General features: G+C 40.6%; 2 protein-coding genes across 3 annotated transcripts; one reads left to right on the forward strand and one right to left on the reverse strand.

The window, feature by feature from the left end:
• Positions 1-1003: 1003 nt before the first annotated feature.
• Positions 1004-6421, forward strand: LOC141844022 (serine carboxypeptidase-like 35). The gene is made up of 8 exons (XM_074732011.1): positions 1004-1250; positions 2470-2577; positions 2686-2874; positions 2966-3054; positions 3512-3814; positions 3909-4054; positions 5859-5951; positions 6029-6421. The coding sequence occupies exons 1-8, from the start codon at positions 1004-1006 to the stop codon at positions 6327-6329; spliced, it is 1476 nt and encodes a 491-aa protein (XP_074588112.1). The 3' UTR covers positions 6330-6421.
• Positions 6422-7748: 1327 nt separating this feature from the next.
• Positions 7749-13177, reverse strand: LOC141844225 (NADPH-dependent aldo-keto reductase, chloroplastic-like). Of its 2 annotated transcripts, none has more exons than XM_074732256.1 (4): positions 12908-13177; positions 11831-12409; positions 8226-8492; positions 7749-8148 (listed from the first exon to the last, which is right to left on the reverse strand). In XM_074732256.1, exons 2-4 carry the CDS (start codon positions 12398-12400, stop codon positions 7900-7902), a joined length of 1086 nt encoding a protein of 361 aa, XP_074588357.1. In that variant the 5' UTR covers positions 12401-12409; positions 12908-13177; the 3' UTR covers positions 7749-7899. The 2 variants fall into 2 exon arrangements, with proteins under 2 accessions (XP_074588357.1, XP_074588356.1); XM_074732255.1 differs by lacking the exon at positions 12908-13177 and adding an exon at positions 12699-12863.
• Between the last annotated feature and the right edge of the window lie 59 nt (positions 13178-13236).

Below are 13236 nucleotides of genomic sequence, written 5' to 3' on the forward strand. Positions count from 1 at the left end.
AACATCTCACTGGAGGGAGGTAGGTGGCTTTACAAATATGGAAGTAGGTTAATTTAGATACAGATATTAAGAATATGAATGTAGATTGTCACTATAGTTGTTAAACGGATCAACTAATGTGGGAAAAATTCATCATATGATAGGATGGGATGTGCCAACCCACCAACTTGATAGATTAAGAAATCTTCAACCCAACCTAATCCAACCCAAGACGGCTTACGGATTAAGTGGACCAATCCACGAGGTTGTCAACAAATTAAAAAATAATAAAAATATTAAAATTTTTAAGTTTAAATTACAATTTAAACGAATCGAGTTGAAATTTTAAAGTTTGGATTGCAATTTAAACGGATGAAATCCACTAGTTTATTAAAACTTTTACTTTAATTTTAAATTTTGAAGAAAAAAATCACTTTTCTATAAAATATATAGAAGCAAGTGAAGCGAAGGTTTTGATAATAAATAAAAAGAGAATTCCATTTGAATGATGCCCTTTTCGAATTTTGGCCTTTTAAAAAATTCAAAATTTACTAAAAATTATTGCTCAAATTCTATAAATTTCCAATTATATATATATTTTAAAAAGTTACATTTTCAAGATATTCTGAAAAAAATACTATATTTAAATCAGTCTTGTCTAGGCCAGACGAGTCCAATGATTCGATGCAGGCTCCCTCGAACTCATTCCGTTGGCGTGGTGTCTGTGCTCGGCCCCACCATCACTCAGCGGGCCCCTTCCCATCCCTTCATTCAATTTTGTCCTGGATCCCGATTCGCGCGCTAACGAACACTCACTCCCAGACACCCACGAGCCCACCCCCTCCCCCTCCCCCTCCCCCTCCCCCTCCCCCTCTAGTAAACAGCCAACGACCCAGTCCTAGTCACGCGCCTCTCTCTGCCCTTTCCCTTTTGCCTTTGCCTTTGTCTCTGCCTTTATAAGCCACCACCACCACCACCAGCGCACAGCGGCCTCCTCCACACACCAACCGACAGCCCTTTCGCGATGCGGCTCCTCCGTCTCCTCGCCACCGCCGCCGCCTTCCTCCATCTCGCGCTGATGGCCTCCGCCGCCGCCGCCGGATCGGAGCGGGAAGCCGATAGAGTGGCGGCGCTCCCCGGCCAGCCGCCGGTGGGCTTCGCGCACTACGCCGGCCATGTGAGGGTGAGCGACCACAAGGCGCTCTTCTACTGGTTTTTCGAGGCGAAGCAGAAGCCCCAGGCGAAGCCCCTCCTCCTCTGGCTCAATGGCGGTCAGTTCGATTCTTCATCACCCCAAAAACTACAGATCGGGTCTCCTCCATTTTTTTTCTCCTTCTTCTCTCATAGTACTGGCATTGCAATAACGAATTGCCGATGTTCATGCTATCAACCTTTATTATTGCAGTCGTGAAATGGAGTAGTTGTTAAAGCATACATACAACCCTCAAAACTTCTGCTACCCATTGACTCTTTGGCAAATGCCAGTTACTTTCCCCTAAAAAAGTGATCCCTTCTGGTAAAGATATGCACAATGCTGTTAGTTGAGGATTCCCCTTCTGGTGTTAAAAGAATATCACACTGATGATGACTACAGTGTCATCATGTCTCGAACCAGTTCTTTTTTTATTTTATTTTCAAAAGGGAACGAAATAGTTTTTTGACGAGAAAGGAAAGGATAGACGTTATCCAAGTGATAGAATGTTAGATATCATTTAGATTTAAGACTTTTTGATGTGTCTGAGATCTTAGTCTCCAACATCAATGTGTTTTTTTGCTGAATAATAAATTGTCAAAGCTGCAAATATAAGGAAATTATGCAAAATTATGAATGCACACAGGAAAATTGAGAAGAGTTTAGTAAATTTGGATTTGCAGGATGTTGTAGCTTACCTACTAGGTAGGCAAACATCTGAAGCCTGGAAGAGTGCCAGTGCCGTCCCTCAGGCTGTTCTTTTTATATTCTAGCAGCTACTATCCATGTGCTTGCAATTAGATTGGCAGAATGTAAGATTCTTAGTTGTCATCCAATCTATCTTTACAGCACAAGAAATCCTAGAGCAGATTGGTAGGGAATGTGCCTTTAAATGATGGCCAAATGATGACTCTTACCTCTGCTTCCCTTACCAGGGAGAATTGTACCGCCAGTAATAATAAATGTGCATGCATGCAGGCCAGCCAAACCATTCGGTGCCTTTGGCTTTACTTGTCATTTAAATGAGCTCAGTAGAATCTGCCAAACCCAGCTTCTCGTTTTGAATAGAGAACCATTCTAATTACATTTACTTGTCGCTTTATCGTATTGGTTGTAGCTCAATTTTTGGGTCATATGTGCAGGCTTTTTTTTTTTTTTTGCATTGTTTTCTGAGTGCTTGCCTGCTTTTGATTGAACCTTATCTTGGTCAAAGTTTTTTATTTGTCAGATAACAAAATGGGAACTGTGTCTTGCCTTTGAAAGACAAGATTGATATGCTGCCTTACTGTATGTTGCAGGACCAGGATGCTCATCTATTGCATATGGAGCTGCACAGGAGCTGGGCCCGTTCTTGGTTAGAAGCAATGCTCCCAACCTAACTCTCAATCCCTATTCATGGAATAGGGGTAAGAGCCTCAAATCTAGTTTCTCAAACTAATTAATCACTAATGGTCATAATCCTTTATTAACTCATTTGTTTTCTAAGTGGCTCTAACTACATGTACTTGTTATAGTTGCAAATCTTCTGTTCCTTGAAACTCCTGTGGGAGTAGGATTCTCTTACACCAATAGATCAAAGGACTTGGAGGAGCTCGGTGATCAAATTACCGCACACGACTCCCATATCTTTCTCCTGAACTGGTTCAAGAGGTTCCCTGACTTCAAGTACCATGATTTTTTCATTGCTGGAGAAAGCTATGCAGGTATAGCAATTCTCCTATTGAATGTGTATATGTGTTTTGGTTTTCAGAGGTTTAAAACAGTACTGGTCAACTCTAAGCTAGGTTCAATTAGGTCATTATGTTCCCCAGCTTGCAGAGCTCATCTATGAAGGAAACAAGAAAGCTGACAAGGATTCGTACATTAATCTGAGAGGTTTCATGGTAAGCAAAGCTTGGCGTTTACTCCATGCTTTAACATGCTACCCCACTGAATAAATAGCATGAAAGAAACAAATACGGCTGATGTTTATCAAGGCACGGACTTTAATTGCCCTTCTTTAAATTCACAGCGAACAAGGTGAAAGAAATAAAGAAGTCTGGTTGACAGTTTTGTTTGTCTCAAAACTTTATGAGCTTTTCTTTTGCAACAAAAAGAACCATGTAGAAGAAAACATGACTAGCTAGGCAATTTCCTTCTCTTGCTCAGCTTCATCAATCTGGAAAAAAAAAAGTCATAACGGTAAAAGGAAAAAGAAGAAAGTTATCTACTCCATTTCTTTCTTGCTACCTTCTTTGATCTGTTTTTCTCTCAGTAAATTTGATTATCAATCCATCAGTAGCTTGGACTTTAGAAATTACTGTTTCTTTTGACAAAAAGTTGGCTATGCTCATTATGCAGATTGGAAATGCAGTGCTTAACGATGCCACTGACCAACTAGGGATGGTAGAATATGCTTGGAGCCATGCCATAATCTCCGACGAGCTTTACTCCACCGTCCGTAAAGAATGCAACTCCTTCAAGGAAGAAGACGAGGGCGGTCACCCTAGCAAAGCCTGCTTGCCAGCTGTGAAGGCCTTCCTTCAGGCCTACGATGACATTGATATCTACAGCATCTACTCTCCCGTCTGTCTCTCCTCTCTCTCCAAATCTTCTTCCTCCACTAGCAAACTCGTCACTGCCCCCCACTACTTCTCCCAACATGTAACTCATTTCGATCGTACATATATTCGATGCAAGCACTGTTGTTGTTTTTTTTTCTTTTTTTCTTTTTTCATTTTGATTGGTTTTGATTCAGGAGAGATGGCATGAGATGAAGAAGATGCCGAGAGGGTACGATCCATGCACAGAAGACTACGTGGAGAAGTATTTCAACAGAGAAGATGTGCAAAAGGCATTGCACGCCAATGTCACACATCTCTCATATCCTTACTCCCCTTGCAGGTACTCTTCATGAACATCATCATCTGCATTATTCATCTGCCTTCTTTTATTTCTGTTTAGGGATAATAAATTCAGCATTTATGCACTTCTGATTGCAATAATTCATTGCACTGGACATCATAGTCTTTATGAAGCTCTCATTTTTTGCCTCCTACATTTACTACATTCTGCCTGCTTCCTGCACACTTTGAATTCTCTCCATCAGAAACCTCCAGTCCCTTCCATTTAATTACATCTTGTCGAAAATTTACAGCGTTATTGTAACAAGGTTTTTATAATAACTAATACAAATATTAACATCACACTTCCAAAAGGATCACTTACAATCAATGAATGTTGGTTTAGCCTTAGTTGCTTACTAGAATGCATTTATTTATTCTGATTTAAAATTTAAAGAGAAAATGACCATATAATAATTTTAGCCAAAATTAATTAGTTGATGAATCTAGTAGTTGGTATTAGTTGTGCTAAAATTTATCATTTTACTCTTCATTACTTTTCTAAAACTTTATATTTTGTGATATTTATTTAAATTAATAATTTATTGAGCAATTGTAATCAAAACTGTTAGATGTATTTGGTAGCTATGATCAAGTTAAATCAGTTAGATAATCAATTTAATTTTTTTGTGATGAATTTTAGTGGGTTTGATGGTATTCAGAGCTTTTTACAATCTTGATCATAAATGCTACTTTGATATTTTAGAAAAATAGGAGGGCTCTTTTGCATTAATTTTTTTTATTTCTATTTGCATTATTTAAGAAAAGGAGGGATGTACTTACCCTGCAATTTAATTTAATGCGATCTCAATAACTACCATTAATTAAATCAAAAGAGAGTCATGCACAATTTTTCAATTTTGTTTTCATATATGATTGTCTAGGGTGACAGATTTATCTTTTTTGCAGAAAAGAGAGTTATGCAAATTGCCCTCGGGGTGGTGGGATGGTTAGATCCGTCAACAATAGATTAGACATTTAGAGTTTGAAATTCGATTGTAATGAATTTGTATAGATTTTCTCTCCAATGTATAGATATAGACTCTAATGGTCATTGAAAAATTTTCATAGGATAGAACAAATGAACATAGGATTAATGGAGTTGATATTTTAGAAAGAGTAATGATATGCTGCATTAGTATGACAGACACATAGGGAGAGCTTACCTGCATGCAAGTTTCTCACTTCCATGCCTATGCCTGTCATGCTATCTCTTCATGTAGCATATCATTAATCTTTTAGAAAAATAGGAGAGCTTGTTTGTTAATTTTTCTTTTCTATTTGCATTATCTAAGAAAAGGGGGATGCTTTTACCACAATTTAATTTAATATTATCTCAATAACTACCATTAATTAATTCAAAAGAAAGTTAAAATTGCTCTCAGGTATAACTGAGTTGGTTACGATAGAACAGAGTTGAGGGCAAGGGTTTGAATCTCGACAAAGCTTAATACCCTCCTCCGTCATGATCAACTGTAGCTTTTCTATTTATCTCCTTACAAATTTATTATCATGTGTTTCCAAAAGAAAGAGTTAAAATTAGTAATAGTGAGATGATTAGGTTTGTCAACGATAGATATTTAAATAGCGGATCCGAGAACATTAGTTGTTGGATTGGATAATCATCTTCACTTTCTAGATTTATCCTGATGATAGATAGGAATAAAAAATTATGCATCCTTTAATTATCATTAATTAATTTAATCCATCAACAATGGTCAATTAGCTATTAGTTTATCTTGCTTGGCTTTGGTGATTGATTTGTCTAACACAAAATGGCTATTTAATTTCCATCTTGCCACCAGCGAAATAATACACAACTGGAACGACTCGCCGGCGACCGTTCTACCAACCTTGACGAAGCTGATGAAAGAAGGCCTTCGGATCTGGGTCTACAGGTGCCGTACAGCTAAACCTACTCCCCCATGTTAGATTAGATTGAACTCGTGAGCTTAAACAGTTGATCCGCGCGCAGCGGCGACACCGACGGGCGGGTGCCGGTGACGTCGACGAGGTACAGCATCAACGCCATGAGGCTCCGGGAGAAGAAGCAGGGGGCGGCGGGGCGGAGGAGTTGGGGAGGGTGGAGGGCGTGGTACCACAAGGAGCAGGTGGCGGGGTGGGTGGTGGAGTACGAGGAGGGGCTGACTTTGGTGACCGTGAGGGGCGCCGGCCACCAAGTGCCGGTGTTCGCACCGGACCGGTCCCTCTCCTTGCTCTCGCACTTCCTCCACGGCCAGTCTCCGCCTCCTTCTCGCGCCGGCCACCGCCAGTAGCACTGGTAGTTACGTACGTTGTGGGTGCAATAAGGACTGGAAGCTGTCTTAATTTTGTATGGCATTTATCGTTATTGGTTCTTAGTCACCTGACTTAACAACGATACGACGCGCACCGTGCTCAGCAACTGTCTACTTCCCAACAGATCACTCGGTGGATGGTTAATTCTGTGTTTACTCTGAGGTATTGATGAGGAAGGAAAGAAATATCCATACGTCGGGAAATGCTACCCGTGTGCGCTGCGCGACAATCCGTGCGCGATCCGTGCGTGACTCTCTGGTCCACCGCCGCTGCCGTTGCCCTCGCTGAGCCGTTCGGCCACCGCCTCAGTCGCGATCGACGCATTGTTCACCGGCGCTTCGTCCGGTGTTAGATTCCGCCGGATAGTGGTCGGAATTCGGCCAGAAACAGGGTTGGCAGTGGCAGCGCTGTTTCCAGCTCGCACGTCGGTCCTTCCTCGGTCGGTCTTCGACCGCGATTTGATCGGAATTCGATCACGATTTGGTCGAAATCCGATCGCGATTTGGTCGGAAATGACGCGGCCACTGTCGACGGCGATCAGGTTGGATTCCGACCGAATCGCGATCAGAGACCGTCGAGGAAGGTTCGACGCCCGTCGACAGTGGGCGCGCAGTGGGGGGCGGTTGTTTCCGGTCAAATTCGTCAGATTCCGGATTCCGGCCGAAATTCGGTGTTGATCGAAACGCTGGCGAGTGGCGCGTCGATCACGGCGCCGAGGGGTGGCGGCGGCGACAGCGGCGGTGGATCAGAGAGTCGCACACGGGTCGCACAAAGGGTTATCGTACAGCATAGCAATCTCGTCCATACGTCTATTCATTATTTTATAACTAATAAATAACAGAAAGAATAAGTAATTCATCTTTTTTATGAAATAAATATTTTAAAAAAATTGTCTTAATTTTTATTTCTATCCTCTCAAGTAAACAGAGGATAAGACTAACACTCTCGTATCTGGCTGGTTGGTCTTTTTCAAACTGGACCAGTGTCCGATTTTTTTTTTCAAACCGGACCAGTCAGGTTCGATGATCTTTAAGCCGGGGCTCGCTTCTATAAATTGGTATTGTAGTGCTCCGGCCGTTTGAGGTGGTGGTTGCTGCCGGTGAGGCAGGGCAAGTGCGTCGGTTGTGCGTGTGACCGGTGGCGGCCTTGCTGCCGCCACCGGCAGGGCAGCACTTTCAGATTCCGCAGCCCGGTGGGTGCGAAAACACAGAGACACAGGAAGAAGAACAGAGAAACAAGTTAAGAACCTCTGTCCAACCCAAGCTAGCACAGGCTACACGGAACCGAATTATCGAACTGTTTAACTAATCCAGGTCCATTCGCGACAAGATGAATATATTACAAAAACATCATAATAAACTTTTAGTAACCTGATGATGTACCTAGCTTGAGAAATGTTGATCCTCAACAAAGAACTTCAAACTAATATTTGCTGATGAATAGATTTGAGTGATAGGCAGGACATATACATGAAGAAATTCTTGACAACTTTCTCTTCCCAGATGATTGTAAAGTAGTTTGATACTCAAACGACAGTAAATACTACTATTATTCGTCGTCATCTTCGATCTCGTGCACGGCCTGAAGGGGACCAGTTGCCGAAAAGAAGCCGGTCTCTGATGTATTCGCCGGACCACTTCCAAAGAGGCATATCTGCGGCTCAATCCTATTCATCCTGTTCCATTCCTCATCCGTCAGACACCAGCTGAAGATGTCTATGTTTTTCCTGATCCTCTCGGGATTTAGGCTGCAAGGCAACACACTGGTACCCCTCTGTAGCCCCCATCTTAGAATCACCTGTTAAAAAGGTCCATCGAAAAGCCGTCCATCAAGAGCTCGAACGAAAAGCTTGTGAAACAGATTGAACGAGTTACCTGTTCTGGTGTCTTATTATGGCGTTCAGCTATGTCTGCGACCACGGAAAGCTTCATCATTGGTCCGTGCACTGATCGTGATCTTCGGAATGTTAACCTAGGAGTTCCGACTTCGTCCTCTGATCCACTGTCAGAAAAACCAGGACTGGCAGTTGGGCACCCGCGAGAGGTGGGTACTCCGAGCGGTGTGTGGGCAGATACATGGATGCCTTTCTCTTGACAGAATTGCACGAGTTCCTCCTGTCTCCAGAAAGGATGCAATTCCACCTACAAATCCATGTTCCATCAGGTACAAATACAAAACTTAAAAGAGTAGAAAATCTTGTGTAGATTATACAAATACATATTTTGTCGAAAAATATGAATGAATGAACAAGATGCTAGAAAAAAACAGATAGATAAATAAAACCCCTTTACATTGCCATGGGCAATTGCATTCAGAATTATTTTATATAACTACATAATTACTCATTTTAATAGTCCTTCAACTTCCTTTCTTTAAGATATTTGGCTGATATTTGATGAAGTTCAAAGGAAGGTACAGAACAACAGTCATTTCATTTCCACTACTAAAATAAAATTGAGCATGAATCATCTACTACGACATTAATCATTTTGAACTTCGACTCTTATTATGTTGACTACTCAAATTATTAATTGTGCTCTACAACATCTACAAAAAGAAATGAAAGGCCAGCATGAATCAAATTCATTGTGACTATTCATCTTTATGTCCAGGATGAAATACCATTACAGTGCTCAAAACATGGTTTCCTGAATGTATTACAACCCAATTGAGCGAAACTATAATCAGATATCAATTGTAAGACAACAACAAAAAACATAAATTTTGATGACTTGACAAAAAGGAGCACCGCATATTAGCAACAATTACTTAGTAGGCCTGTCCCGGTGTATGACCTTTCTGTCAATGGTTCATAGAGCCTAGTGGTTGCGGTGGTGGTAGTAGCAAGTAAACAAAATAGATTTCACTAGGAATGGGTGTTTGGTGTCAACTACTTAAAGAATAACAATGATATGGGAATTTCATCACAAGTTTATGCAGCAATTCATGTAATTTGAACTTTAATCAAAACCCATATCAAGTTTTCAATTTGAGATGATGACTCTGCAACATAGTAATCAGTTTGGAAGAATTTAATTATCTTTTCTTGCATTTTCTAGATCTAATGGACTCGTGTCATCAACAAAAATTCATTAACTTATGTGTGTTGTTAGTGCAATTATGCGCTAAGAGATCATGTTCAAGTGATGTCTAGTAAAAGGTTTAAGTTAGACCACATATGTGTTTAGTATATGCATTAATATGTGCAGTAACTTGGCAAGATGTATATGGAGCTCACAAAGCTTGTGACTCAACAAGGTCTCACAATTCGATGAGTTCAAGTGTAGATGATGATTTGGCACGGCTAAGGCAACACGTCTGATGGTTTGGAGGTTCAATAGAGTTCGGAGAAGATTGCATGAGACATTTGAGGGGCCACAGGACAAGAAACATTAAAGTTGGAGTAACTCATGAAGCTTAACTTAGCGTGATCAAGTTGGCTCAGTGGCTCAAAATCCTCCGAAATCAAGAAAGATGAAATGAGACATATAAGAGACTGTGGAACAAAGAGCCAAGAGGCGCAAAGTTGATAGTAGTTTGAAGGAGAAAAATTACATAGATGAAGCGTAAAGGATAACATGTAGAGCAAGTCTACTAGTGAACTGAGTAGACTACCATGCTTGGTGCTTCGCGAACATAATATTTCTATTCAGATCCTAGTCGACTTGCTTGTGGACTAATTGAGGTCAGTCATCGTATGTTAGAATCCCATCAACTAATGACTCAGTGAGAAAGCTAAAAGTAGTCATGGATCTTGACATATTAAAGTTGCAACGGGTGGATGACCTAGGATGTATTGAAGACAACTGATGATGAAAGCTATCCAACTAACTAACTATTGACAGAGTGAAGACTGTAGCGATCAGGAAAGCAATCGACTGATGGTGGATCTAGTTGATTGATCGGCAGTAGAATAGTAAAATGGAAACTAAAAGTTTATATGTTGGAGGCTATAAAAGAGGGACCAAGAGTAGCATTCAAAAACTTACAATATATTGATCATCTAATCTCTTGAGTCTCTCTCTTGTACTCATAGTCTAGATCTTATTAGTTTCACTTTGTGTAAATCTTGTAAGAAAATTGCTATAAAGGTTCCTCCTCCTCCAAAAGATTTCTATAGCTCGTGAAGTAGGAATGAGGGTTTTAAACCATATTAAGTCGATGCGTTAGCGATTGGTATGTATTGATTGTTTGATTATGGTTTTTCGCTGCGCATAATCTGTGGGTGACCTTGCTAAGGCATTAGCAAGAGTAGAATTTTATTTGCAAGACAATCACTATCCACTTACCTTCTAGCTATCCAGCCACTATACCTACCTCACAGTCCTAACATGTATATGATCTTGCAGCCAACTAATTGACTCCTACAAATGGTGTTTCTAATCAAAGATCCTACAAATGCAGAGAGATTAGGATATGGAGATTTAAATAGTCAACCTGAACAGAATGACAACCAAAACAAAGTCATGTAAATAGAGCTCCAACTACTTCAATGTCGAGTTTCTTTATCTACTGCAGGAGAATGGAAGAATTAAAGATCACATATACCATAGATTATCGACACCTGAATAGCAGATGAGGAAGATACTGGTCAAAATAAGCTTCCATATTCAGACAACCAACAACATTGAAAGAGCAAAACTCAGGTTAGCTTGCAGGGTACTTTAATAACAACAAGAAGATGTTGATAGTTTATTTCAAACCATCACAATTACTATGATTTCATGGAATTCCCTGGTACTGATGCATGCTATTATAATCCTAGGTTTGCACCAACAACAAAAAAAACTCAATGTTCTGATCCTCAAAGACAACCAATTATCTACTTGCCATTAACTAGTGTTGACATAATTAGAACAGGCACAATGGATCAGCTTTAAGGTTAGTTCCCTATTCATATGTTGGTTGTCCTGATCTGGTAATTGTTTCTTTCTTGCTTTAAAGTTGTAAATTTGGTGTCTTCCATGGTACATAGATTTTGTGTATCACAGATTTTATAACAAAAAAAAAGATATTTGCAAGTGAAATAAATTGTCACAAAAAATATTACTAAATTCAGTGAATCAACAGATCTATAGTAGATCAGTCCAAACTAAACTGTGTACCCTAATCCATGGCAGAACAACAGTAGCTTAGAGAATCAATAGAGAAGCAAATTCAGCAAAAGCAAACAAGGTCAATAACAAAGAAACATTGAAACATTTGAATTGAAGAATGACTGAGAAGTTCATGTATACAGACTGAATATGTCATTCATTAAATATAATTTCTTATGCAATTATCAGACAAGTCAATTTGATAAATATGTCATCAGATTGGAAATAAATTCTTAAACACATAGTGGCATACGACATATTCCAAAGGTTAAATATGAAGGATTAGTAAAATATGAGGTTTATCATTAAATGACTAATCCAAACCAAAACCATTTTGTAACTTACTAGAAAACATCATCCAATGCAAAGCCACAAACGCTCACCTGATTGACTGCTGGCATGATCTTCGCAAACTGAAGTAATTCACTAATTTGCTGAATATTGAAGTTGCTAACACCAATTGCACGAACAATCCCCATCCTTACAAGACTTTCCATGGCCTCCCAGGTTGGCTTTAACCTCTGTGAGAACTGCCTATACTCACTGGCTGATTTCCAAGAAGGATCAGTTGCATCTCCAAAAGATGAGCACTCAGGCCAATGCACTAGATACAGATCCAAGTAGGAGATTCCGAGGCTTTTCAAAGAAACTCTTACAGAATTCTCAACTCTCTTATGTGAATTAGTAGCACAGTACAATTTTGAGGTCAAGAACAAGTCCTCCCTCTTGATCCCACTTTCAAAAGCCTTGGACAGAGCCTTCCCAACCTCGACCTCATTCCCGTAAAGATGGGCGCAGTCAATGTGGCAATAACCAACTGTCAACGCTGCCGCCACAGCATCGACACAGAAGTCATCTTCGTATTGCCATGTTCCAATCCCAATGGCAGGAATCTTAGCCCCGGTATTTAGAACAAAGTAGTTCTTAGCTGTTGCTCCTCCCTTCCCTCGCATTCTTCCAATCTGTTCAGCAAGAAAACATAAAAGATCCACCTTCCGATCAATTGTCAACGTTTAAGGAGAGTATCAACCCACCCCACCAAATCAGCAGATGAAAAATAAAGCAACAAGAACTAGCAAGATCAACTTGTATCCAGCGCAAATTCTACGCGTAAATCACGGGAACGATTTTTCAAAACTTTTTTGGATTACTAAAGCCCCAAAGAAAATCATAAACAATTCGATTCAACAAAGAACCGCATCAAACAAAGAAACAAAAAGGGGAAACGTATAAGGAAGAAGCGAAACAAACCAGCTAGAGGAAATTCACAAGGCACAAACTGAACTGCACAGATGCAGATAAATCAACTAACTAAAAAAGGGGAAGAGCTAAGAGCGGCGAGTTGAAGGGCGACAGTGGAGAAAAGGCGAGATTTTGAATAGAGGCAAGGCAATCCAAGCCCACACATCCATCCCCTATCGCAATCAATCAATGAAGAGAGAGAAAGATAAAGCATTTACCTTGGTCGTTTATGAGAGAGGGCAGTGAAGGTAGAGTAGGAGGAGAAGATTGCGACCCGCAACACCCAACAACCTCCACCTACCGGATGCCTTTGATCTGCAATGAGTTATCCGGATAGGAAACGACTGGGTCTGCTCTTTGCTGCTCTTCTTCCTTCGTCGATGCTTCGGGCTTAACGTGAGAGAAGCGACAGATTTGGATCGGCGGCGGCGAGGAAGAGAAGGAGGCGGCGAATTTACGAATTGACTGCGTCAAGAAGAGTTGCCTTGCGAGAGAGAACCGACAAAGAATCAACGGCGCCGTCGATGCTTTTGGAGAAGGGCCGGCC

This window comes from Curcuma longa, chromosome 13 (genome assembly GCF_044706935.1).
Source record: "Curcuma longa cultivar G26 ecotype Majalengka, Jawa Barat chromosome 13, ITB_CL_G26_1.1, whole genome shotgun sequence".
NCBI classification, from domain to species: domain Eukaryota; kingdom Viridiplantae; phylum Streptophyta; class Magnoliopsida; order Zingiberales; family Zingiberaceae; genus Curcuma; species Curcuma longa.

Coding starts and splice junctions, on each gene's coding strand:
- LOC141844022 (XM_074732011.1), top strand. CDS start 1,004: ATGCGGCTCCTCCGTCTCCTCGCCACCGCCGCCGCCTTCCTCCATCTC. Junction 2,875..2,965: donor TGCTGGAGAAAGCTATGCAG/GTATAGCAATTC, acceptor AGGTTCAATTAG/GTCATTATGTTCCCCAGCTT. Junction 3,815..3,908: donor CCCACTACTTCTCCCAACAT/GTAACTCATTTC, acceptor GTTTTGATTCAG/GAGAGATGGCATGAGATGAA.
- LOC141844225 (XM_074732256.1), bottom strand. CDS start 12,400: ATGCGAGGGAAGGGAGGAGCAACAGCTAAGAACTACTTTGTTCTAAAT. Junction 8,493..11,830: donor TCATGCCAGCAGTCAATCAG/GTGAGCGTTTGT, acceptor ATGGATTTGTAG/GTGGAATTGCATCCTTTCTG. Junction 8,149..8,225: donor ATAATAAGACACCAGAACAG/GTAACTCGTTCA, acceptor CCTTTTTAACAG/GTGATTCTAAGATGGGGGCT.